At 39.5% G+C, this 25,990-nt stretch overlaps 1 protein-coding gene across 9 annotated transcripts in view; it reads left to right on the forward strand.

The window, feature by feature from the left end:
• The window catches only part of DNAH11 (dynein axonemal heavy chain 11), a 295,517-nt gene that overhangs the window by 120,125 nt on the left and 149,402 nt on the right, over positions 1-25,990 (forward strand). For all 9 annotated transcript variants that reach the window (XR_011503420.1, XR_011503427.1, XR_011503430.1 and 6 more), the window contains exons 36-44: positions 2,716-2,854; positions 5,915-6,007; positions 7,293-7,487; positions 8,667-8,744; positions 10,857-10,989; positions 12,911-13,038; positions 14,001-14,149; positions 22,195-22,345; positions 25,464-25,595. Coding sequence is in view for 6 of the 9 variants with exons in the window: in XM_070510015.1 (XP_070366116.1) it covers positions 2,716-2,854; positions 5,915-6,007; positions 7,293-7,487; positions 8,667-8,744; positions 10,857-10,989; positions 12,911-13,038; positions 14,001-14,149; positions 22,195-22,345; positions 25,464-25,595 (1,198 nt within the window). In the remaining 3 variants the exon portion in view is untranslated. The remainder of the gene's footprint in view (positions 1-2,715; positions 2,855-5,914; positions 6,008-7,292; positions 7,488-8,666; positions 8,745-10,856; positions 10,990-12,910; positions 13,039-14,000; positions 14,150-22,194; positions 22,346-25,463; positions 25,596-25,990) is intronic.

Below are 25,990 nucleotides of genomic sequence, written 5' to 3' on the forward strand. Positions count from 1 at the left end.
GCGGGTTATAACCATCTCTTCACATGAAGAATTATCCTAATTTCAAAGTATTACTCAGAATAGATTCCTAGATGTGGAAGTATTTGGTGAATGATTAAAATACCTATTGATGACCTGCTTTTCAAAAATACTCTACCAATATGTGTACTTATTAGCAGTGTGTCAGAGGACCTGAGCTATTGCATCCGAACCAGTTATGTTTAACTCGTATTTTAAATCAACTTCGTTCAGGTATAATTTTGTACAATCAAATGCACCCATTTTCATGTACAGTTGGTGAAAACACCACCACAATCAAGATATGGAATGTTTCCAGTAGTCCTGGAAGTTCTCTTGTGCCTCTTTGAAGTTGATCCACCATACCACTGATGTACTTTGTGACTTTAGGATAAATGTGTCTTTCCTAGAGTTTATATAAATGAAATCAGACAGTATATGCTCGTTTGTGTTGTCTTATTTCCTAGAATATTATGGTTTTGGGATTCATCCAAGTTGTTGAGTGTATCATTAGTTCATTTCTTTTTGTTGCCTATTAGTATTCTATTGTACACACATTCTACAATTTGTTTATCTATTCACCACTTGATGGACGTTTGGGTTGTTTCCAGTTTGAGCTATTGTGAATAAAGCTGCTGTGAACATTCATGTACAGTCTTTGTGTGAACATGTGTTTTCTTTTGGATAAATTGAATCGCTAAGTCATGTGGCAAATACATGCTTGACTTTATTAGAATCTACCAGTCTGATTTCCAAGATGGTTGTACCTTTTACACCCTCGCCATCAATGTTGGAGAATTCCGCTTGCTCTACGTTCTTGTCAAAACTTAGTATTATCAGTCTTTTCAGTTTTAGCGAATCTAATAGATACGTAGTAATATGTCATTGGGAGTTTAGTTTGTATTTCCATGAGGGCTAATGATGTGGAATATCATTTCACATAACTTACTGGCCATTCCTGTGCCATCTTTTGAGAAGTGCTGTATTCTGTATACAATTCCTTTGTTAAATGGATACGTTGCAAGTATTTTCCTCTTAATTTGTGGCAGTGCCTTTTCATTTTCTTTCTTGTGTGTGCGTGTGTTAGGAAGATTGGCTCTGAGCTAACACCAGTTGCCAATATTCCTCCTTTTGCTTGAGGAAGATTGTTGCTGAGCTAACATCTTTGCCAATAATCCTCTACTTTATGTGAGATGCCACCACAGCTTGGCTTGATGAGTGGCACTAGGTCTGTGCCCAGGATCTGAACCTGTGAACCTCGGGCCGCTGAAGCAGAACGTGTGAACTTAACCACTACGCCACTGGGCTGGCCCCTACCTTTTCATTTTCTTAGTGGTTTCCATCAAAGATAGAAGTTTTAAATTTGATGAAATACAATTTATCAATTTGTTTTATGGGGTTTTTTTCTACCCTAGTTAAGAAAGTTTGACCAGCCTCAGGTTGTAAAAATTTTCAACTATCTTTTCTTCTGGAAATGTTGTTTTGTCATTTTCATATGGGTTTTCTCCTTTTTTTCTGTTAATGTGCTGAGCTATATTGATTTTTCAAATGCTAAACAATTCTTCAATGTTGCGTTCCTGGGATAAACTGCACTTGGGCAGGAGAGTGTCGCTGGATTCAAAATGCTACTATTTTGTTAAGGATTTTTAAATCTACGCCATGAAGGATATTGGTTTGCAGTGTCTTTTTTTATAATATCTTCATCTGGTTTTGGCATCAGCGTAATGCTAACCTCATGGAATAAGTTGGCAAACGTTCCCTTCTTCTCTATTTTCTTAAGAGTTTGTGTAGGATTGATATTATTACCCCTTAGATATTAGATAGACTTAATCAATGAGGTGGAAGTGGACTTCAGTTGACTTCACTTGCATGGAACTTTTTCAAGTGTTGCTGTTAATGGCAGTTGTCTTTAGGGAGGTCTTATTGAAAGTCCCTCTCCAAAAAGAAGGGGCTTTGAAACCTATGTTTTTGTAAATTAGCGTCTTGAAAGTCTGTGCAAGTTGGCATCAGGCAGTGGTGTGCTAGAGATGGCTTGTATGAGCTCAAAGAGCTAGTGGTTAAATTTTTATGCATTTTGCAAGGGTTTGTTAAGCACAGCCACTAATAAAAGCTAAATTATATGAACTTTGGATTAAATAAATTGTATTAAAAACAGGTGATAAATACTCAAAACTCATGACATCCTAATTAATTTACTCTATTTTATGAATATTTATACTCTTAGGTTATTTATGTCTATTATGGTGTGCTACTGCTCAGCTCTTCCCAGTTCCATGTTTAGTTGTGTTGTGTTGGTAGATTGAAATCAGCCATAGTAGAAGTATTTATTCCATGGAAATCAGCAAATTCTATTTTTTAGAGAGCTGGTTGTTATCCATTTACCAGCACAGCAGTGGCCACAGGTAAAGACTGGACTCTAGCACAAGACATCTTTCTGCAATGACAGCTTACACTGGTCTACTGAACACACCCACAGACTCCCCTTAAACTCCTACACCCATGCTTCTGCCATTTTCAGACTTTCCATCATTTTCTATGTGTCATAACTAAAGGACATTTTTTAGTTGAAGTGAAGGGTTTTGTTGGCTGTGATTGACAGAGGTAATTGTGACCTGCTTGGGAATGGCTAAAATGTTGGTACAAATTAATCAGTTGTTTTCAGCAATTTGTACTTATTACCTTATCATGTTTTAAAACTAAATTTCATATACATCTCAGACCCTGTGCCATGGTGGCCCCTGACATCGAGCTAATCTGCGAAATCATGTTAGTTGCTGAAGGTTTTGTGGACGCGCGCTCATTGGCCCGGAAGTTCATTACGTTGTACACGCTCTGCAGGGAGCTCCTCTCCAAGCAGGTGAGTCTTTTGTTACTTTTCCTTGGTTTTTACATCCCATTAAAACAGCTTTTGAAATACAGATGCTGGGTAATTTATCATTCAAATTACAGTTAGACATTTAAGAGTAATTTTATGTTTTCCATAAAGTATTTAAAATCTGTATTTTACAATTCTTAATTTTTTTCTGAAATTAAACTTGAGGCATCTTAGGTCTCCTGTTTAATTTGTACTTAATGTAGTTTTTATCAATGTGATTTTCTTTAAACTTTACCAATGCTATAATTATGAATGGAGTTGTATGATGCCTCCCTTTCTTGGTGAAAATAGTATTTTCTAGGGAGAGAAGGCAGGAGTGTTCATAAGAGTCAGGTAAAGCTGATTTTCTGGAGAACACCTCAAGAAATGTTAAATTGAAATTTTCTCGTTTGTTGTAATCCTTTATTTGAAGGTAGAGTTGGCTTTTTTTTTTTTTTTAACTTTTGCTGTGCAATTCCCTGGTGTCTGAAATGGGTCAAACTTACACATTCTCTATTCTCCAGTCATTAGCTTCTGGAGGTTTCATTGAAGTTACTGATCTGCCACAAAAATTACATATGTTTCAACATCAGTATTTTTAAATGAGCTTTGTGGCCACTTTCGACTTTGGTCCCTTTGATGACCTTTCGTTAGTTCCTGGTGACATTATTTTGCAGCTGTACCAGGATGAAAGTATTAAAATACCACAGTTACAACCACACAGTTATCTGTACTGCCAGACATACTCATTTTAAATTACCCATTGTTGGGGTGAAATTTGGACTCTGAGAGAGAAATTCATGTTGTCATTTTAGTAACTGAATTTACATTCTGCTGGGAAATCATATCAAATTTAGTAATATGGAAAAATATTTATGACAGTGTTGTATGCAAAGCCCAGCATACCAAATTGTGAATGTGATACACAATTTGCATATGTTTTATGTTATACTGTGTGTTTTATATACGTATAAAGTGACTGGAAAATACAATGTGATTTCTACCATTTGTCTCTGGATAATAAATTGTGAGTAATTTTTATTTTTCTCCTTATTCTTTATTATATATATATTTTAATAAGCCCATATACTTTCATAGTGGGAAAAAATCAGAAGAAAAAAATGTCATTGACTCCAGGAAAAATGGAGTTGCAACCTTATCCATTTCCAGTAGTAATATTTAAACATTTCGTGAGCATCTACTGTATTCAACTAATATATTTATTGCTGCTGATGATGAAGAGGGTAAGACTCAGAGCAAATGAAATAAACTCTCAGATTTCTGACTTCAAAGAACTTAGGAGATCCCATTTACATGGAATAAAAATTAGAAGAAAATAGAAGATGAAAAGATTATCATAGTTTTGAGGAAGAAGGGAACCAATATTTATTGAACAGGTACCATGTGTTATTTTTTTTAATCTTTCCAAGAAATCTATGAATTTGGTGTTATTAGCTCCATTTTACAGATGAGGAAACTGAGTAAAGTAACCCACCCAAAGTCCACAGCTAACAAGTGGTGGGAACAAGATTTGCGTTCAGTTCTTAGCCCGTCTCCAATCTCGCTGCCCTCTGAACTCTGGTTCTTTCCCCGCCTCTCCTTCTCTCCTCCAGCCCCAATCTACTCCTACATCAGTGGCTTTCAAATGATTTTTACCATGCCCCACGGTAAAAGATGTTTTTTCTGTTGAGACGCAGTACACATGCACAGGGGCACACACACACACATGCACAACTGAAACAAAAATTTTCACCAAACACTTCTTACTCTTAACGTTTGCAGTATACTCTGGTATTTTTCATTCCTTTCTGCTCTGTTTCTTTTTTTTTTTTTTTTTTTGAGGATGATGAGCCCTGAGCTAACATCCACCACCAATCCTCTTATTTTTGCTGAGGAAGACTGGCCCTGAGCTAGCATCCATGCCCACCTTCCTCTACTTTATTGGGGGACACCTGCCACAGCGTGGCTTGACAAGTGGTGTGTAGGTCCGCACCCAGAATCCGAACGGGCAAACCCTGGGCTGCTGAAGCAGAACATGAGAACTTAACCGCTGCACCACCAGGCCAGCCCCCAGTTGTATGCTATTTCATTACTGACAAAAATGATGGTCAAGACCTACTAAATTGATTTCATTATCTGCTAATGGATTGAAGGGCATATTTATACGTGCATATAGTATTTCACTGCCCACAAAGGATTAGCCATTTTATTCCTACAACAACCTTAGAAAGTGGATAGATCCTTTTATCTGCCTTTTTATAGATGATGGTACTAAGGCTTGGAAAGATTAAGTGACTTTCCCACAGGCACAGCTAAGAGACATTTGAGAGAAGAGCTGTTACTATGTGGATTGTAGATGGAAGGCAAAGGAGAGAAGGCTGATTATATGTAATCAGCCAGTTAATTCAGTCCTCCTTTCCTGAGCACCTACCCCATGTAGTGCACCATGCTAGGGCCTAGAAGACAGAAGTGAGTAGAGATGGGCTCTGTCCTCCAGGAGCTCAGAGCCTGGGAAAGGAATTCCTCGGGGATAATGTGGAGGTCTCAGAGGTACTGGTTTATCACTGAATTTTAATAATACAGATTAGACTGCATTAAGTGCCAACATCAGGGCTGGAGCATCTGAGTGATTACGAGGTAGATAATTAGGGCAATTAGAGATGGCGGGCCGGGAGCAGGTGGAATGGCAGGGCTGTCAGTGTACTACTGGAAGAATGTGCTTGTGGTTTGAGAACATCAAAGTAGTTGATCTCCTGAGTTAGCACGTTTATTGAGAGAGAAGAGCAAGAGTGGCCAAGGGAGCCTTGGGCAAATACCGCAACTAAATGCTGTGGAAAGAAGAGATTTGCGGACAGATGTAGAGAACCAGGCGAAAGAAGCAGGAGGATGCTGAAGGGACATGGTTTTCACAGTTTCCAAGAGGAGAGGAAATTATTACTTTCCATCATTAAAGCATGGATTTATGTGAACTCTTTTCTTTTAGCTTTTGGCTTTTACTTCTGGCATGAGAGTCTTATTCCTTCATAACATTTTTGGGAAAATATACCTGTGTTTTGATTTTAGGATCATTATGATTGGGGACTTCGTGCTATTAAATCTGTCTTGGTTGTAGCTGGCTCCCTGAAACGAGGAGATAAAAACAGACCTGAAGACCAGGTACTGCAGTGCTCGTATAGTTTTCTTGAGTTTGTAACTTAACGGCTTCACGTGAAAGAACGTATATACCTGGGTGGTGGGGTGCGCACGGTATGACTTTTAAAAAATGTAACATCATTTTTAAAGTAGGATATTTTGAGGACTGGCATTTCTTATGTTATAAAAAGATCACAAGTATTCTTGAGTAAAGGATATGAATCTAGGAAAGAAAATGTGATTTTATAAGTGCTTTTGAAATATCAGCCACAAAAAGTATTTTGGCGGTTGTAATCAAATAATTCAGTAATTACTGTTTGATTTTCTCTAAGGAACATTTAGGAAATCTGATTGAGTTGGGCTATTAATCTTGAAAAAGTCAGTGAAAACATAAGCTAGGGGAAGAAAGTATGTCCGTTTCACAGGATGTGAGATGGGCATGCAGAATGGCACAGAAGGACAACTGCCTAACAGCACTGCAATGCTTGGTTGGTTATTTAGAGCTGCTAGGAAATTTCTACTCTCCCTCCTGGGAAGAAACGGTAACAGCCACATTGTGTGTTTTTTCTATTAAGTCAGTAGTGAGAGTGATGGGTATACAGCAGTATCTATACCTGCAGTATGACTAGAGAAGTTGAAAAAAAAAAAAAGAAACTGTTCCTAGGAGGTTTTTTTCATATTAAAGAATATTTCTTATGTTATTTTCTACTTTTCCAATTTTTCTCTCTCTTCCTCTCAGTCACAATTCACTATTGGGTGAGGATTTTCTTGCATTTATTTTTTCTCCTGCTATCTTGTTATTGTTGGAATGCTTACCTGTTTCTGTAAGAGTCACCCTGATGTTCAAGTTAATGCTTTTAAATCTAAAACCCTCTTTGGTTTTCAGCCAATATAGAGCAAATCCCAATTTCAAATGGTTGAGTTTACCATTCTGAGCTTCTCAGAGTACTGTGAGTAAAGTGATCTCATGAGCCTGGTTAATTGACATCCTGGAGCTGGAGGATCAAGGAGAGCAGGGCCTCAGACCCTCCCTCCAGAGCTAAGCAGATAACTGGCGGGGAAGGATCAGGGCCTCCTTGCTGACTTTAGTCTCAGGTTTGTCCCTGGTGTCGGCAGAACCTTCTCGTGTTCTGATATGTGAATTCGTAAGCATTTCACCTCCGATAGATAGAGTGCCACCCTAATAAAGAGCAGTGTCTATATCGCATGCTTCAGACAGGAGGATTAAAGATAACCCCTTCAGCTGTGTAGGTGTTTGTAAGACCCTGTCTTGGCTTTTTTATAAAGTTTTTTCTATTCTCCTTTCTAGGTTCTCATGAGAGCATTAAGGGACTTCAATATGCCTAAAATAGTGACTGACGATGTCCCTGTGTTTTTGGGCCTGGTCAGCGACCTGTTCCCAGCCCTGGGTGTTCCACGGAGGAGGGCACCACACTTTGAGCAGATGGTCAGGCAGTCCACCCTGGAGCTCCGCCTGCAGCCCGAGGAGAGCTTCGTCCTCAAAGTAAAAGGAGCGCGTACTGTCATGGCAGCCCTTGGGATATGCAGTGAGAGTAACTGTCTAATTGCTCCTGAACCAGAACATGAACTTACAGATTACACTGACTTTATATGATCTTAATACATGCTTTAAAGCATTCTCAGATGGCGGTCTTTACTAAAGGCCATATAAGTAATTACTTTGTAGTCCCATTCTTTGAGAAGGTAGAAACCCAGATATGCTTAAGTCATGGTTTTAAATGTAAGCATACTTTTCATTAGTTTATAGAACTTCTTAGTTCTTCTTGGTGACATGCACCCAAAATTAATTTTGCTCTCTTTTCTCTCCATTTGAGAGAAAATGGGAAGTAAAATCATTAGTACATGCTTTTAATGGAGGAGAAATGTGTATGCATGACGTCATCTGATTTATCAGAGGCTTGTGCATATGCATGCTCAATTTGGGTGTGGCCATTATAGGAACATTGAAGTACATATAGAGCATCTATTTTAGATGTTTTAGAGAAGTCGCTACTGAGTTGTAGATGTTGATTGGCCATCTACTCTTTTGTCCCGTACTTCACAAGGAGTCGTTAATTTTGTAAGCAGTCCCTGCCATGTACCAAGTTCTACTGTGCTGCACTGCTGCCTGTGTCACTGATTCACTGGGTAATGGTCTTCCTTCATTCTCACTCCCATGCTCGGAGTTGGGAGATCCAGGAGAAACTATAGTGTGCACTTCTCATCTGTTTAAACTTCCCTGGAATATAATGTCAGTGGGGCCTGACTTGAGTTGTAAAGAGAGAATTGGGGAAAAAATGGGTAGAGTTTTGTTTTGTTTTGTTTTTTGAGGAAGATTAGCCCTGAGCTAACATCTGCCACCAATCCTCCTCTTTTGCTGAGAAAGAGGGGCCCTGGCCCTGAGCTAACATCTGCTGCCAATCCTCCTCTTTTTGCTGAGGAAGACTGGCTCTGAGCTAACATCCATGCCCATCTTCCTCTACTTTATATGTGGGACGTCTGCCACAGCATGGCTTGATAAGCGGTACATAAGTCTGCACCCAGGATCTGAACCAGCAAACCCCGGGCCGCCAAAGCGGAGCATGTGAACTTAACCACTGTGCCATCGGGCTGGCCCCTTGTTGTTTTTTTTTAAATCACAAACTCATTAAAGGAAACCAGTGACGGGCTGTTTGTTCTGCAGGTTGTCCAGCTTGAGGAGCTGTTGGCCGTACGGCACTCCGTCTTCGTGGTTGGAAATGCAGGCACAGGAAAGAGTAAGGTAAATTGCCTGTTAGCTTTCAGCCATGGAAGGAGCAAAAATTTTTTTTTTTTTTGGCTTGTTTTCAGTTGTAATCAAGAGTTGCCTTCAGTGAAGTCCACCATAATTTTGCGTTAGAATCTGAGACTCTAATATTGTTCTTTAATCAGTTGACGCTATTTTTCTTTATATTGGGCACAAGGAAAGAGTAACAAATAAAAGATTGCATTCAAATAGGAAAAGTAAGCTGAGATGAAGATTGGACTTCCCATATGGGATATTTAGCATCCTATTCATGCATTTAGATGTGTGCCATCCTATTTTATGCACCTTTCAATAATAGAACTATACCTGAATTCTGTTATCCAAAGTAAACATATTGAGAAACTCTAGAATAAGACACTTGGCATGCAGGATTGGATTGGCCCTACCCACATTTATGAAAACCATTTTCTTATCTTTTCCAAGTTATCCTAGATTCTCCTCTCCATATCATTAAGAAAAAGTCAAATATTTTTCTTCAATACTCCCTCAGACATATAGGCCTCTTTAGGGCCAAAACAAAACTTGAAAGGAAGGGAACAAAACCCCACATTTTTGAGGTACCATTATGTGCTGTGCTAGGTGCATTCTGTGTGATTTATTCTGCACAATGACGTGCTATGGGTATTATTATCCCCATTTTTAGTTCACTGCTTGGTTTTGTTTGGTCTTACTGACAGTCCTGGCAACATACTTATTTTCTTGGTTGGCAGACGGTGTATGCAGAACTGCATGCATTTTAATTCAGGGTGCTTGGGTATAAACATGTTTAGTAGCCAATGACTAAAAATAATCAGAGTGGGCATATGAGACTTTAGAGCATGGGTGTATATAGAACTTGCCAGTATTTAGATCAGAACCCAAAGTGGAACAATTGTAAAGAGAGGCCCTGTATAGGATTTTTTCTAGTGAAAAATGTAATAATTGAAATATTAAAGTAGATAACTGATAGACCTGTAATTATTTTGTTAGAGTAAGTTTCAAATGTGGGGCATGGTTCAAGGAAGGATAAAATTAAATTCTGTAATTTCCAGTAGATTAATGGTTTCTAAAAATATAAGCTTAATATTCCTAAGGCATTCAATTTCTTTCATGTAGTCTTCACTGATTCTGTTCTATTCAACCTTTACTTAAGCTGATGTAAGTAGAGCACCAAAGCTCAGGGCCATGTTATTTAGGAACTTATTATTCCAGAGTATTTGGCAACTGTTTATCAGTCCTTCAAAACTCCTGTGAGTAGGTTAGGTGATAAATATCTAAAATAAGAGCCAGGGGTTTTCAGAGAAAGCAAAAAGGATAGTCAGGGCAGATACTTGATTTAAGGTGTCAATTATACAGACATATACTGTATTAAGCACCTATCTTGTAATTCTTATCCTCAAGGCTTCTTTTCCTCAATTATCTAGATCAAGGTTTCTCAGCTTCAGCACTATTGACATTCTGGACCAGATAACTCTTTATTGTAGGGCCTGTCCTGTGCCTTGTAGGATGTTAGCAGCATCCCTGGCCTCTGCCCACTGAATGCCCAGTAGCACGCCCTCTTCCTCCAGTCAAGACAATCTCCTGTTGAGAACTATTGCTCTTAAAGCACATCCAGACCAGCATCACAGGCATCCCCTGGGATCCTATTAGAAACAAAATTATCAGTCTTACCCTAGACCTACTGAATTAGAAACTCCGGGACGGGGCCCAGTGATCTGTGTTGTTAACACCCTCTAAGCCATTCTGGTGCAGGCTAAATTTTAAGGACAATCTAAATATACAGCAGAGTTGATTTTAATAACACGAGCAGGAGCACTAATTTGCATATAGTCCTTCATGCACACATGGTTAAAAATCTCAAGTGATAGAGTGACTTTCTCTAGTCTACATTGTTCAAGGAATCAGATGAACTGATCCTAAGGGATTGTAGGATTAAGTGTTTCAAGATGGTAATGAAAATGTACATATGTAAATTTATTTCCATTCTCAATCTTAACACAGAATATCTAGGAACATGTAATGAATAAAAGCATCCTTTGGAAATCTTTTGCTTTCTGTTTGGCTTACATTAGTAGTAATTTTTGTAGCTTCTTTCCTTCTTCCCTTCAGATTTTGAGAACACTGAACCGAACATATGTTAACATGAAACAAAAACCTGTGTGGAATGACTTAAACCCTAAAGCTGTGACAACAGACGAACTCTTTGGTTTCATACATCATGCCACCCGAGAATGGAAAGATGGCAAGTAGTATTTCCCCTTTTGACATGCTAAAAATTTCTCTCTTTTTCATCCAGAAAACCATTTCTCAGTTCAAGCCAATTTTAGTCATAGTTGCAGATTTACTGTTTAAGTGTTGGCGTTATTGGAAATAGAGCAGCTCACAACAGCATCTATAACCTATAAATTAAAACTAGATTTGAATAAGTGGTCAATTTGCATTCAGTAGGTTCATGCTCAGAGCTGGGTGTTTTATCCCACATCAATTATGTCAGGGTTCCTTGTAAACCAGGAAAGAATTCCACATGAACGCCTCGGGAAACAGTACCTAATACAAGACACTGACTGAGTTTCAGGTGGGCACTATTCTAGGTGCCGGGGACAAAAGTCAATGGGACATGTTTCTTGCCCGAAAGTATTTACAGACAAGCAGATGCCTTTGTTAAAATCTGTTCTTACTTCCCATTTCAGTAAATGTACTAGCTTGGTGTCATCCCTGAGTCCTTTCTCCCTTTCAAGCCCTACATTCAACCTCACAGCAAATCCTATAGGCTTTACCTGTAAAGTATATACTGTATTCCAGTACTTCTCGCCTTCTTGGCAGCTACCACCTTAGTCCAAGCCACCATTACCTCTTGCCTGTCCTATTGCAGCATCCTCATCACTGGTCTCCCTGCCGTTCATTTTCCATACAGCAGACAGAGGGCGCTCTTCAAAATGTTAGTCCTCTGCGATTTTGAGTGGGTTCCATTACCCTTAGAATCCAGCCTTCATCCAAGGCCTGCAAGGTTCAGTGTGATTATATTCCGCTTCCCCATCTCTGACCTCATTTCTTGTGCTCTGCCCTTCACTTGCTATCATCCATACACTCTGGCCTCCTTGTTCTTCCTTGAACATGCTGAGCATCCTCCCATCACAGGCCTTTGCACTTGATGTTCCTGCCATCTGCAGCCCCACAGATGTCTGCGTGGCTTGCTCCCTTATGTTGTTGAAGTGTCTGGTCAAATGTCACATCAGAGAAGACGTCCCTGATGATCCTCTCTATAGAAGCACACCTTGTCATTCTCCGTCCTCTTATCATGAATACACTGTATCCTTAATTTGTGTGACAATCAAAATTGACTCTTTTTTAGGACTGTGGCAGGAAGGAAATAATATCAGTTTATGCTGAAAGTCTATGGAAGCTACTCAAATCAGTGACCATTAGAAAAAGTAGCTGGCTTCTTTATGAAGCCTTGTGGCGGGTTCTACCATAAAATACTCTACACAAAATACTTCACAGTGGAAACAAAACCTTCCACATGCATACATTGCAACAGTTTTTCTCACCATAGTATTATATACCAGCGTTTGAAAAGTCAGCAACTATTAAATACGCTGTGTAAGACACACAATTCTTACATATGTAGTAATGGCAAAAAGGACTTTGGATTTTAAATGTTTTTATCTATAGATCTTAAGTAATGATAATATAAAGCCAATGACCACATTTCTCAAACATTCTAGCTTTAGAATTATGTCCCTTGGATATTATTATAGAAAAATGGAGAAAGGTGAAATAAACTAATACTTGGCCTGAAGTAGATACTGAACATATGGGCATGAAAAAGAATAATATCTTAATTTGGTGTAAGTTTTGAATTTCATGTACATTGCCTTCTATAAATCTCCACAACTGTTCTTCAAGGAACATACTATCATCTTCATTTGACATTTGGGGAAGCTCGGTCAGAGAAGTTAAGGAACTTTCTCATGAAAGAGAAACTTGCCATTGGTCTGGAGCCCAAGTATAGCTCGAAAGGTATTACTCATTGACCACCAGAAAGAGGCAGCAAATTTATTTACTTAATAAAAGAGCTTCCCGTAGAAATAATACAAATTTATTTTGGAAATAAACACCACTCAACTCCAATATATATTAGGATTGTCACTCTGAATTCATAGGTCTCTTCTCATCCATTCTACGAGAACAAGCAAATCTTATGCATGATGGACCAAAATGGATAGTCCTGGATGGAGATATTGATCCCATGTGGATTGAGTCACTAAATACTGTCATGGATGATAACAAGGTGAGTAATACCTCAGTGCTAAACCTTAAACATAATGCCTGGAGTGTATTAAGAGTGCCATTCACTTGTTGACTATTTTGATAAGTGGCGCTTTCCTGATTATTGTCTTAATTTCCCTGTTAAAGAATTTAAAGGAATAAATTTTTCTTGTCTCTGTAAATTTAACCACCTTTGAAGAGAGTTAGATAGGTAGCCAAGTATTTAGTTCATACACGTTTTACCATTTTCTAAGAGCTAGGCATAAATGGTTACAGCTTGTCTTTGATCAAGTATGAAATACTTGGATAATAAAAGAACAAGTTTGTGTCCTTTAATTGGTAAAATTTCACTATTGACATTAAGTAGTTCCTATGGATACAGAATGCATATACTGCATTCGTAAGCATTTTGCCGTGGTTAATCCGCCATTCCCAGCAAAAACAAAAACAAAAGGTGACGTACAGATGTGTGAGACACCATTTAAACAACACAGGGTCTATCATTAGAGTCAGGAAAGAAATCAGTAATCGTCATTGCTACAGAAGTAGTAACTTCCTTAAATTAACAGTAATTACTGTTTTCTGAACCAAGACATTGTTCATCATAAAACATAGAGATCTTTAATACTTGCATCAGTTTCTATGGGACAACTGATAATTGTGGTATTTCAGATTCTAAAACAAGTTTTATTTTTATGGTATTCAGGCCTTTTCATGTAATCAACTCTTAGAACAAATGTCTTATTTTTAGTAATAATTACCACAGTTATTTAAAGGTTGGCGTGAATGAGTCCACGTTGGGGAGTTTCTTCCTCAAGGGTCAGTGAGCTCCCCAGGGGATGAACTGAGATCTTTATTCACACTGCACTTCTAACTGGGGACAGTGAGCTCAGAGCCTTTGGCACTTCTCCTGGGGGAAGGACTGTGTTGTTATGGTTGCTCCCGAGTGACAGGGCCTCCTTTATGCTGTGCTGCTCTGTCCAGGTGCTGACCTTGGCCAGCAATGAGCGCGTAGCCCTCACTCCCTCCATGAGGCTGCTCTTTGAGATTCATCACTTAAGAACAGCAACCCCGGCCACTGTTTCCAGAGCTGGTATTCTGTATGTGAACCCACAAGATTTGGGCTGGAATCCGTGAGTATTGCTTTTTTTTAAATTGTGAGAAATATACATAATACAAAATCTACCATTTTAAACATTTTTAAGTATACAGTTCAGTGGCATTTAGCACATTCACATTGTTGTAAAACCATCACCACCATTTGTCTCCATGACTTTTTTCATCTTCGCACATTGAAGCCCTGTACCCGTTAAATCATGACTCCCCAGTCCTCCCTGCCACCAGCCCCTTTCTACTCTGTGAATTTGGCTACTCTATGTAGCTCTTATAAATGGAATCATAGAGTAGTTGTCCCTGTGTGATGGGCCTATTTCAGTTAGCATAATGTCTTCAGAGTTCATCCAGGTTATAGCATGTGTCAGAATTTCCTTCCTTTTTAAGGCTGAATGATATCCCATTGTATGTGTATCCCACATTGTGTTTATTCAGTCATCCTTTGAGAGACACTTGGGCTGCTTTCCCTTTTGACTGTTGCAAACAGTGCCTTTATAAACATGGACATAGGGGGGCCGGCCTGGTGGCGCAGCAGTTAAGTGCACATGTTCTGTTTCAGCGGCCAGGGGTTTGTCGGTTCAGATCCCAGGTGCAGACATGGCACCGCTCAAGCCATGCTGTGGCAGGCATCCCACATATAAAGTAGAGGAAGATGGGCACGGATGTTAGCTCAGGGCCAGTCTTCCTCAGCAAAAAGAGGTGGATTGGTGGCAGCAGATGTTAGCTCAGGGCTGATCTTCCTCAAAAAAAAAAAAATGGACATACAAATATCCCTTTGAGTCCTTGCTTTCAGTTATTTTGGGTATATACCCACAAGTGGAATTGCTCGATCATGTGGTAATTCTGTTGTTGTTTTTTTTTTTTGCTGAGGAATATTCTTCCTGAGCTAACATCTCTTGCCATTCGTCTTCTATTTTGTATGTGAGCCACTGCCACAGCATGGCCACCGAATAGTGGTGTAGGTCCATGCCTAGGAACTGAACCCAGGCTGCCAAAGCAGAGCACGCCAAACTTAAGTATTAGGCCACTGGGGCTGGCCCAGTAATTCTATTTTTAATTTTTAAAGGAACCACCATACTGTTTTCCATAGTAGCTGCACCACTTTCATTCCCACCGACAGGGCACAAGGGTTCCAATTTCTGCACATCCTCACCAACTCTTGTTATTTTCTCTATTTTTTATAATAGCCACCCTAATAGGTGTGAAATAGTATTGCCTTCTGGTTTTGATTTGCCTTTCCCTAACAGTTGGTCATATTGAGCATGTTTTCAGGTGCTTGTTGGCCATTTCTATATTCTCTTCGGGGAAATGCCTATTTCAGTCCTTTGCGTATTTTTTAATCTAGTTGTTTCGGGTTTTTTGCTGTGGATATTTCTTTTCTTATCTTAGTTTTAAAGAAAGCTAAAAGTTTATGTGATCATCTGAAGAAAGTATTAGCAATTAAATTGAAAGCTAATTAATTAGGCTAATTTAAAGATAATTAAATTAGCACCTGTATGCTTCTGTCATTTTTAGTTGGACATTACCCTGTTCACACCTTGTACATGTTAAGAACTCAGTATTTGTTGAATACGTGAATAAATAACAATAGCACATATGGAGCACTTAGATATAAACATATCATTTAGTGAGCATATGTATGTTTGTGTACATCTCATACGCATACATGAACAGTGGTCATGCTTTGATTTAGAACAAGTTTATGTGCCCACTGGCTTACTCTTCAGATACTTAGACTTTCCATAATTCACCCTGGTGGTCACTTGTCACCTCCTCTGGCCATCATCTTCTATGAGCTGTGAAAATGTCCCAGCTCTGCAAGTGAACACGTGCTTGTGCTTGGTGTGCTTCTTGTATCTGATGTCTTCTGTTTACCCTCCCACCCTGCTCTATGCTCCCAGAGGCTGTCCTGGATGGACCACATCCATGGGCTCCTTGTCCTCTGGCTGCTGGTTGGTCTGGCCAATGAGGAGCCCTGGCAGGAAATGAGAGGGAGAGAGGAGAGTGAGGTCAGGCTATTTATTCCTCTGGCTCCCTCCCTGCAGGGTCACATTAGGATGACTGTGTCCCTCAACTGCAGGTCGCAGCTCCTCTTAAATCTTTCATAAGATCCCTTCCTTCCACATTCTGGGAGTCCTTCAATCTCTGGTCCCTGCAGGCGGGCATAGGTGCAGTCACTGTTCCTCAGTTGTTACCCCATGGCACGGCACTCTTCCTTCCAGTTTCCCTCTTCCCTGCCCACACCTTTGTCAATAGTCCTTTTATCGATCCTTCCCTATGATCCTAATTTGAGGATGATGTCTGTTCCCTACCAGATAGGTGCCTGACTGATACAATTCTCCAGGCTGTTTTTCCTGTGTACTGATTTGTTCACTAAAAGTCTCATCCTTTGACTCGACAGTAAAATAGAGGCATGCCCAGGCTTTGGTGTGTAACAAGCTTTATTGGAGTTGGCTGGGTGGAGGAGTGATTTTTAAAAGTCTAAAATGGAGAGTTCTTCTTGGGCTAATAGCTCCTTTCCTCAGCTAGGATTCCGACTAACTCCTAGGACACTTCTGTTTGTTGGGGACTAATTGAAGGAGAAGCTCCTGTATGCCTTGATTCCCTCATCCCAAGGGCAGAGTCAGTCCTTGCACCCCCTTTCCTTCAGGGGGCCCCTCACCCCCGCTGGATGTGGTCTGATGTCGGTAGTGTACCTCACGGTACCCAAGGTATGTGTAATTCAATCTCAATGACATCATCTGGAGTTTTGGGCTAACAAAAGCTGTCTAAATCCCTATTTAAAGAAAGACTTTTGGGGCCAGCCCGGTGGCTCAGCGGTTAGGTTCACACGTTCCGGTTCTTGGCGGCCCGGGGTTCACCAGTTCGGATCCTGGATGTGGACATGGCACCGTTTGGCAAAAGCCATGCTGTGGTAGGTGTCCCACATATAGAGTAGAGGAAGATGGGCATGAATGTTACCTCAGGGCCAGTCTTCCTCAGCAAAAAGAGAAGGATTGGCAGTAGTTAGCTCAGGGCTAATCTTCCTCAAAAAAAAAAAAAAAGAAAGAAAGACTTTTATCTAGTAAGTCAAAGTCCTGGATTGGCTAAATAGACACCCAATTTGCATTCCTAAGAAAGTTAGACAAGTCTATTTTCACCATTAGATTTTATTTTTATGGAGGTATTTGTTTTATCCAAGATCGATGGGCAGGTTTTAATTTTCATAAGTGTGACAAAAGGGTCCATCCAGGTCCTTATCCAAAATAATGGGAATATTCTCTAAAGGATAGTTTTACGTTTTCACCTCCTACTTCCAGAAACTTTCAGTGAACTACAAAAAAGTGGCTATTTCAGGTTGGGGATATTTTTTAGATACTTTACTGCCTTACTTTAATGTCATAACATTAGTAATGTGATAGCTTTACGTGTATTGACTCATTTAACCCTTAATTACCTTCTGAGAGTGATATAATTATTAACCCAATTTTCTGAACATCTTAGGTCTCCACTTTTTCCAACTGTTTAATTTGGAAGTGTTCAAAATTATTGGGAGGTTGAGAAGATATAAGTACAATGTACAGCCACACACTCTTCCTACACTTGTCAGTTGTTACCTTTTCACTGCATTTACTTTCTCTCTGGCTGTACTCACACTCTCTCACACAGGCATAGAGACACATACATTTTCTTTTCTTTATTTTTGCCAAATTATCTGAAAATAAGTTGGAAACATTAAGACACTTCATCCCTAAATACTTCATCATTTATCTCCTAAGAACTCGGATATTCTCCTACATGAACACAGTATAATTAACATATTTAAGAAACTTGTGCTTGATGCAATATTATCTGGAAAATCTAAAATTTTTCAAATTTCCCCAGTTACCCCAGTAATTTCCTCTGTAGCATTTTTGAAAATCAAGCATCAAAACAAGGATCATGCGTTGCATCTACTTGTGTCTGTTTTCTCCTTTAATCTAGAATACTCTCCTCACCTTTTTCTTTCATGACATTTACAATTTTGAAGAGACCAAGCCAGATGTCTTAAAGAATGACCCAGTACTGGCTACACGGTGGTGATTTCCTAATTAGTTGTTCTATCTATATATATTAGGTGACGTTTTTCTGTGAAGTACTTTTTCTTTTCTTTCTTCCTATTCCCCTTCCTCCTTCCCTTTCTCCATTCCTGCCTCCCCCTCCGCCTCCCTCCTTCTCTCCGCCTCTCCCCCCCCCCTCCCCCCTTCTCCTTCCTTTCTTTTTCTGAGGAGTATCATTTTCTATGCATGGCTTCTTTTCTTTAAGTTCAATGGTTGTAATTCACTACCCATATTATTCTTTTGGATGCTCAAATTGTCCCAAATTTTGCCAACAGTAGCCCCTTCAAGCCAGCCCCTTCCAAGTGTTCTTTTTTACTTCTCTTCCTGTCTTGGAGCACTGTGCTTCTGGCTCATTTCAGACTTTCCTCACCCTGGGCTTGGTTCAGCCATTTCTCCAAGGAGCCAGAACAAACTGGTTTTTGTAGAAGGAATGGTATTTAGAATCCAAGACAGGGATGCGAGGTGTGCTCACGGCCACTGGTGTGCTGGCTCACTGCTTGTAGGCCCTTTCAGTGGACAGAATTAGGAAACGTATTTTCTTAATTCATTTTGTGGGAACTGATAAAATATTCTGAATAGAAGGAATTAAGAAATATTATGTTCAGAGTATCTCTGTGGGGTTCCACTCAAGGACTAAAGATAGTGCCATTATCAGTTAAGCCTCTTAGCATATTTTTGTTAAAATTCACTGAGCTATTTAAAAAAATAATTTTATGTCCACATACAGATACAGAGTATATCAGGTCAAACAAATCCTTAAAATCACGTCAGCCCATGACTGACTGTAGGAATCAAATATTGTTTTACTTTAACTCTAAGTTCTAAGTAAGTTTACTAGAAGAATCCTGGTCAGTTCTTATGTGTCTGTTGAGATCTTGAGAAATAGAGAGTGAACAGGAATTAGAATAAAATTTCTGAAAATTATCATCAGTGAGAATTTTTTCTAGTAGAAAGGAAGGTATGAAATACATAGAAAGGGGGAAACAGGCAATGAATTATTTAAATTCATTGGCAGTTATTTAAAGTGAGCGTAACTGAAAAGAAGATCTGCCAAACTGTGTTACTTAGTTTGTGAATAATGATAGAAATGGTGGGACTGTCTCGAATTTAATCTGATTCCGAAGGAGATCACTGGAAGGTAACTTTGGAAAGGCACAGGTTTAGATCATACTTTTTCCTCTGTCACTTCAGCTTAAAATATTATTTTGGCTTTGTCTCACTAATTTTCTCACCTGCATTGGACAAACTTGTCTTCTAGCCCTGAAGTCCCATCCTGTCATCTTTGAATGCTGTACATATTTGTAAACATCCAGACTCAGAAATCCTCAATATACACTGCTGGTCAGCACGTCCTTCTAGCTTCAGCCATTTTTCCAGGCCACCATGAAGGATAGAGAACCTGAAGCTTGCATGAAGGGCAGATTCTAGAGAGCTCTGATGAAGTCCTGCTGTCCTACTTGGCAGGATTCCAACCCCAGACTATTGAGTAATAAATGAAAAAGTTTTCAGAAGCCTGAGAACTTTGGCTACCTAGACAGTTTCAGACTGCAGGGTTTTAGCCTTGCTGAGGTGCACCTATGGCGCTTCTGGAGAAGGGAAGAGCGTCATAGCTCATTATGTGAACACATTTGCCAGTGCTGAAGTGCCAAAGAGTCTCTTAGTGGCCAAATTTTGGCATGAAGATAATGTGGTCAGGCACCAAGATGTAGCCATTTCCTGAGGCAGGGCCACCAGTGTGGACGGTCTCTTATGGAGGGAAGGAATGAATATGCCGTTTTAGTGTGTCATTTTCAATGTGTGTCATATCATAGCAGTATGTTTCCTTTAGTCATGTTCAAACCTATGGCATCTTTTAAAAATCATATGGAATTGTTTGTGAAGTAAGGTAGAAAGAATTGCCAGCAAATAGAGATCTGTATTTTTCAATTTTTGCCATGGCTGAAGATAATCATCTCTCCTTCTCAATTTGCTGTCTTTTAATGTCTATTTTTATTCAAAACTATGAAAATTTAGCAGTAATTTATACATGAAAATTTACACTGTCCATATTTAACGATATAGACTTCTTTACTCCTTATACTGTATAGTGTGGTTGACCCCTAGCAGAGGTCATTTGGGGCCCCCATTTTTTTTCAGGCAGGATCAGCTCCATGTCTCCTGGTTTGGCTAAACTCACTTCCTTACTTGTGGAGGTAATTTGTACAATAGCCTCGTTTGCTCGTGGGCCTGGTAGGTTTTCTCTTTGAGACTTTGGCTCCTGCCCATGTGGGTCAGTGAAGCAGCTATTACCACCCCCAAAGTGCACAGCCAGCTTCCCCCTGCTGGGGCTTTGTCCGGGCTCCGGCTCCTAGTTATATCTGCATAACCTTGTGCTCCCGCAGAGATCGGAGACCAGCGGTGGGGGTAGAATTTGTTATCCCCGTCAGAGCACTGGCTGCCAACTCTTTTCCCTATAGGACCTACTGCCTTTAGGAGATGCGCAGACAGGCAGAGCCAGGATCTGAACCCAGTTCTCCCAATTTTACCCTCTCTGTGCTAAAGAGTAACATTTACTGAGAATTTGTTATATGTCAGATATTAATCTAACCACTTTATACATGAGAACTCATTTAATCCTCAGAACAAACCTAGGACGTCTGTATTATTATCATCTCCATTGATGGAGAAGAAGCTTGAGGCACAGAGAAGTTAAGCAACTTGCCCAAGGTAACAGAGTTAAAAAATGATGGAGCTGTGATAAAGGTCCAGGCAGTCTGACTTTAGAGCTCCATCTCTCTAAGCAATCCTCTGTTTTCCCCACAATAAGCTCTGGACACTAGGATTCCACTTCTGGCAACTGATGTGCAGGAAAATGAGTACCAGAGGGGTAGGCGTGGCCTGCGTGCCTTCAGCCCCAGTAACTGACACCTGCTTTCCATTGGTTCATGGTGCCCAGTGTCACCACCACACGGAGATGCCCTCTCAAGTTACCATCAGGCAACTGCACTTCAACTGAAAACCATCATTCCTCTTGGACCTGAAAACGTTTTGACCGTTGATATTTTATAAATCTAACAATAGTGTGAAGGCAGTTGAATATTTAATAAAACCCTGTGGTGAAGCCTTGTGAAAATCAAAGGGAGCCTTTTATAAGATAATCACCTTGCCTTAGGTTTTTCTGATGTTAGAAATGTGGAATCTAATTTGCTTAAAGCAATGTACAGCTGTAATTGGTCTGGTCGCACTGCTTCTCTGCAGGCAGCTAAATGTATTTATCATCACTGCTTCCTATTTGAGAACTTTCTGAGCAATTGTTTTTCCTTTAACATCATACGGTTTCTCCCCAGAGACTACTATGGGTGCTACTAAGTCATGTTTCATTTTATTGTAAGTATTATTTTAGTAATATATTAGAGATGTTACTGTATCAATTGACAACATTTTAGAAGCTTCGGATTCACACACATGTACCCAAACATGAGATACCATTTCAGAGCCACTTACACATTATCAGCTATCAGGTCAGAGTTACATTCAGGCCAGTGGAAAAGTAAGGACTTTGAAATAGCTCTTGTGGAATTTTCACCTTTTTATTTGTAGCTGATTTCTCATTGCTAAATCATTGATGCCAAGATTAATCAAGAAAAATCCCTGGCTGTTTCATAAATAAGGCCAACCCTATGAAAATAGTTTCAGTCTGCTAGGAAATGACAAACCATGCTTCCTTATAAATGCTCAGTAATAGCCTACTTACACTCTATTGTGTTTGACTTCTAAGTGCTATTAAGAGTTTCTTTTACATTCTTTTCATTAGGGTAAAAATGGCCATTAAAACAAGTCTTTAAAGGGCATTTAAAAATATTTGCAGTTTGAGAAATGGACTGAAGTCACCAAATGTGTCCCTGAAGTGTTGCACCAAGCTGTGTCGAGGGGGAAGCTTTTCAGTTGGTGAAATTCTGCTTTGCAAGCCTAGGGTTCAGTAAAAGCTTTTCTGTGTTCTTTTTCAGGTATGTGGCCAGTTGGATAGACAGAAGGCGGCATCAATCAGAAAAGGCCAATCTAACGATTCTTTTTGATAAATATGTTCCTGCATGCTTGGATAAGCTGAGAACAAGCTTTAAAACCATCACTTCAATTCCAGAGAACAGCCTGGTGCAGGTTTGTCTTCAGTTCCACCGTTTAACGTTCTAGTCCTGAGGCAGTGGCGTGGTTCGATCAAGACAACAGAAGCTTTTGTTTGATGAGAGCTGGAAAGGTGTCTGGAGCTGTCAGCTTGCTCTGACCCTCCTCTCCTAGCCCCCGTGTTCTCCAGTGCCTTTTGCAAACCTCGGTCACACATCTGTCACATTCCATTATCATTCAGGTTTGTGGTCTGTTTCTTTCACAAGATTGTGAACTAGAGGAGTGAAGCCACGTTTTATTCATTTTTATTATCTCCAGAGATTTACCTAGTTTCTAACACAGAGTAGGGCAAGTATGTGTTTACTGAATCATTGTGTTCCTCCTAAGTATATTTGAATAGACTAAAAAGAACAAAGTTGTAACAGACTTATTTATTTTTCTGTCTCCTAAGTAACTGGCCCAAAGTATGTGTTCTGAATACAATAAATCAGTCCAATTAAAGATGTTGGCCAGTGAATAAGAGAAAGCTTATGAACTCTACCACATTGGTGCCACCTCCCACTCTCTCCTGCCTTTCTTTTCTCCTCCTCCCCGAAATATGCCTAAAGGCAGGTCAGTCTAGGTGGAGAGTTCATAACATTTCAGGGATAAATTTTTTCTGATCCTCATTGTGAGACAGCTGGTAAGAGTGAAGGTTATATGTGATCTGTTGTTATGGAAGCAAATGAAAATAATTTTGCAGCATACAGAAATGAAGGTGGGGATCTTAATCTCAGCATAAGGAATAACTATCCCCAGCCCTTACAAATACAAAACTTCACAAAAGGTTTACAATTAGAAGCATTTTTTTTTCTATAGGAGCAAAATTGGTTTCTAAGTATTTTGTTACCATTAAGTTACTATGTTACCAAATTTGTTTGAAGCTAAATTAGAAATAGTCACAAGCATAATAAGAAGAGAAAGTTCAGGTTTTTGGATAATTCACACACCAATTAAGTAAACGATAGTCTTCAACAGTAATTATCTGAGGTATAATTTATTTCTGAAAGCAGGTCTGAATTTATTCATAATGAATTAATTATGTGGTTAGCCTAATTAGACTTCCTCTGGTGTAATACTTGCAGAAAGCATGATCGTGTTCTTTCTCAAGTTGACTTGTGTATTTGTGTGATTCTCTGTGGTGTGAACTTTTTCATTCAAGGTAGTGTGAAAATAGGTCAGTAGGAATTAATGTGACTTTTGCTCTCACTTCCTTCTTTTGTAGTATTCAGAAATGGCATTTTTTCCTTAGCTCCTTGTGAGCTGTTGTTTTATAGAGTAATCTCTTTTCTGTATTTACTTACAAGGATAAAATTTGAGACAAAAATGAGTATAAAAGAAAATAGCTTAAAGTCGCTATTTAAGAAATTAATGTACTATGTTTTCCAATATCTGAGACTTTCTTGCTTTAAGTGTAGTAAGGTATATTAACTCTTTCAGAATATACATCCAAGTATAAGTTTATTGAAAGTCAGCCCTTGACACACACACACACACACACACACATACACACACAAGTATGATTTAGTAATTGCTGACACAGAGCTCAAAATATTTTTCAAATACTTTGTTGGAGAGAAAATAGAAAAATCATGAGTGTTCAAATCGGTAGATAATGTCACATTGAGAACTTTCAGTCTTTTTCATTTTGGTTTTAACAGTTCCTTAATCCAACATGGCTTCTACCTAGAAATGGCAAAGCCACAGAGGTTTACATTATTTTTCTTGATAACAAATTTATTCTAAGAAGAATATAAGAAGATTATTTTAAGTTGGCACAATATAAGATAACGGAAATGAAGAGAGAAGACAGAAAAATATAACAGGTGCTCACTTATTTAAATTAAAAACATTTTCAAGGGCCAGCCCGTGGCCTAGTGGTTAAGTGCAGCACACTCCGCTTTGGCGACCTGGGTTCCGTTCCCAGGAATGGACCTGCACTGCTGTGTTAGCAGCCATGCTGTGCTGGCAGCCCACGTACTAAAAAATAGAGGAAGATTGGCATGGGTGTTAGCTCAGGGCGAGTCTTCCTCAGCAAAAAACAAAAAAAATTTCAGATTATCCCTGGGACCCATTTTCCATGTTGCCATGGATTTTCCCCATCTTTCATGGCTGGGAAGGCGAGGTACACACAGGATTCTGACTTGTTTTGCTGTAGCTTGCATTGCTGTGGATATGAGAGTGACAAAAAGCCTTTGCTGCCTCCAAAAGCTGGGGGAAGGGTATCATGAGTTTTGAGGGCCTCTGACAATGCTAATTAATGACAACTATTTTGTCATGCTTTAGAGAACTAGCTCAAAAACACGTTCATTGCTGGTTATTATTTCAAATGGGAAAGGCCTTTGCAGCAGGCCTGTTCCCCTCGTTGTGATCTGACTGCCCTGAACACAGGGCATGTTTTGGACCAACAGAGCACATTACTGTTTCACCTGGAGGGTATGAAGAACAAGTTCCTGAACAGCATTTCTTCCAAGGTTAAATTTAGTCTGGTGTCCAAAAAAATGCCACAGGCTAAGGCTACCAGTCTGACGTTCTGAATTTATGACAACAGGTGGGAAAGATGACTGCCAATGAGAGATCCTGAGGTACCATGCGGAAAGTGGGTTATCTAAATGTCCAACAAGAGGGAAACAGTAAATAAACACCTTTCTAGCCAGTGGAATCTTACTCATTTATTCATGATGATATTGTCGGGCCACACTTATTGGTGAGAAAGGTGTCTAGTTTGTTTTTAAGTGAGAAAGTGAGCTATAGAATGCTATGTGTAATATGACTCCCTATTTATAAAAAAGAGCATAGATATGTCTCTATTATTTTTTCTTTTTGCTTGTATGTATTTCTGTTTTTTATAGTGATTATTAATTGGTTAATTTAAGATATTCGTTTTTTAAATAGTTTATTACCTGGCAGATCAGTTTGGTTAAAAGTGGCAAAGGTTTTCCATCACTGACTTAAAAACCCAGGGCAGTAATTTTTCTCTCTCCCAACGTAGCAAATCACAGACTTGGGAAAAATTACGTAATCTCTTAAAGTGGATTTGTTAATAAGTCCTGTGAACTTCCTTCATTATTAAAAAAATGTTGCCCTAAATGAATGGCTCCTTCTTTTTATTTAGACTACTTGTGCTCTTTTGGAATGTTTGTTGACTCCTGAAAATGTACCTTCTGACAGCCCCAAAGAAGTTTATGAAGTCTATTTTGTCTTTGCTTGTATCTGGGCATTCGGAGGCACTCTGCTACAAGATCAGGTATGTTTTGAAATAGTGTATAGAAACAGTTTTATTTTGGGGAGGAATATTACAATTCATGTTATCATAAACATACCCCACTTGCCCTATTCTTGCTGAAGCCTGTACACTGTTTAGGCGAACTCATCCAGCTGGTAGTTCTAACCGTGGCTGAGAATGCCAGATCCGTAGGCTTCCAGCAGATCCAGCCTTCCAGAGCCTCTCTTCTGAGCTCAAGGTTGTGTGTTCGCACCTGCCTCTGGAGCAGTGCCAGCCGCGTGCTGGACCACAGGCACGTAACTCTCAATGTGCCTGAGACAGAGCTCCTCGTCTGCCCTAACCCCCAAATTTGCTCTTCCTTTTCATTCTTTTCCTCAGTGATACTCACATTCCTCCCAGTGGCTCTCGTTAAAAAC

The sequence above is a fragment of the Equus asinus genome, chromosome 1, assembly GCF_041296235.1.
Source record: "Equus asinus isolate D_3611 breed Donkey chromosome 1, EquAss-T2T_v2, whole genome shotgun sequence".
Taxonomy (NCBI): Eukaryota; Metazoa; Chordata; class Mammalia; order Perissodactyla; family Equidae; genus Equus; species Equus asinus.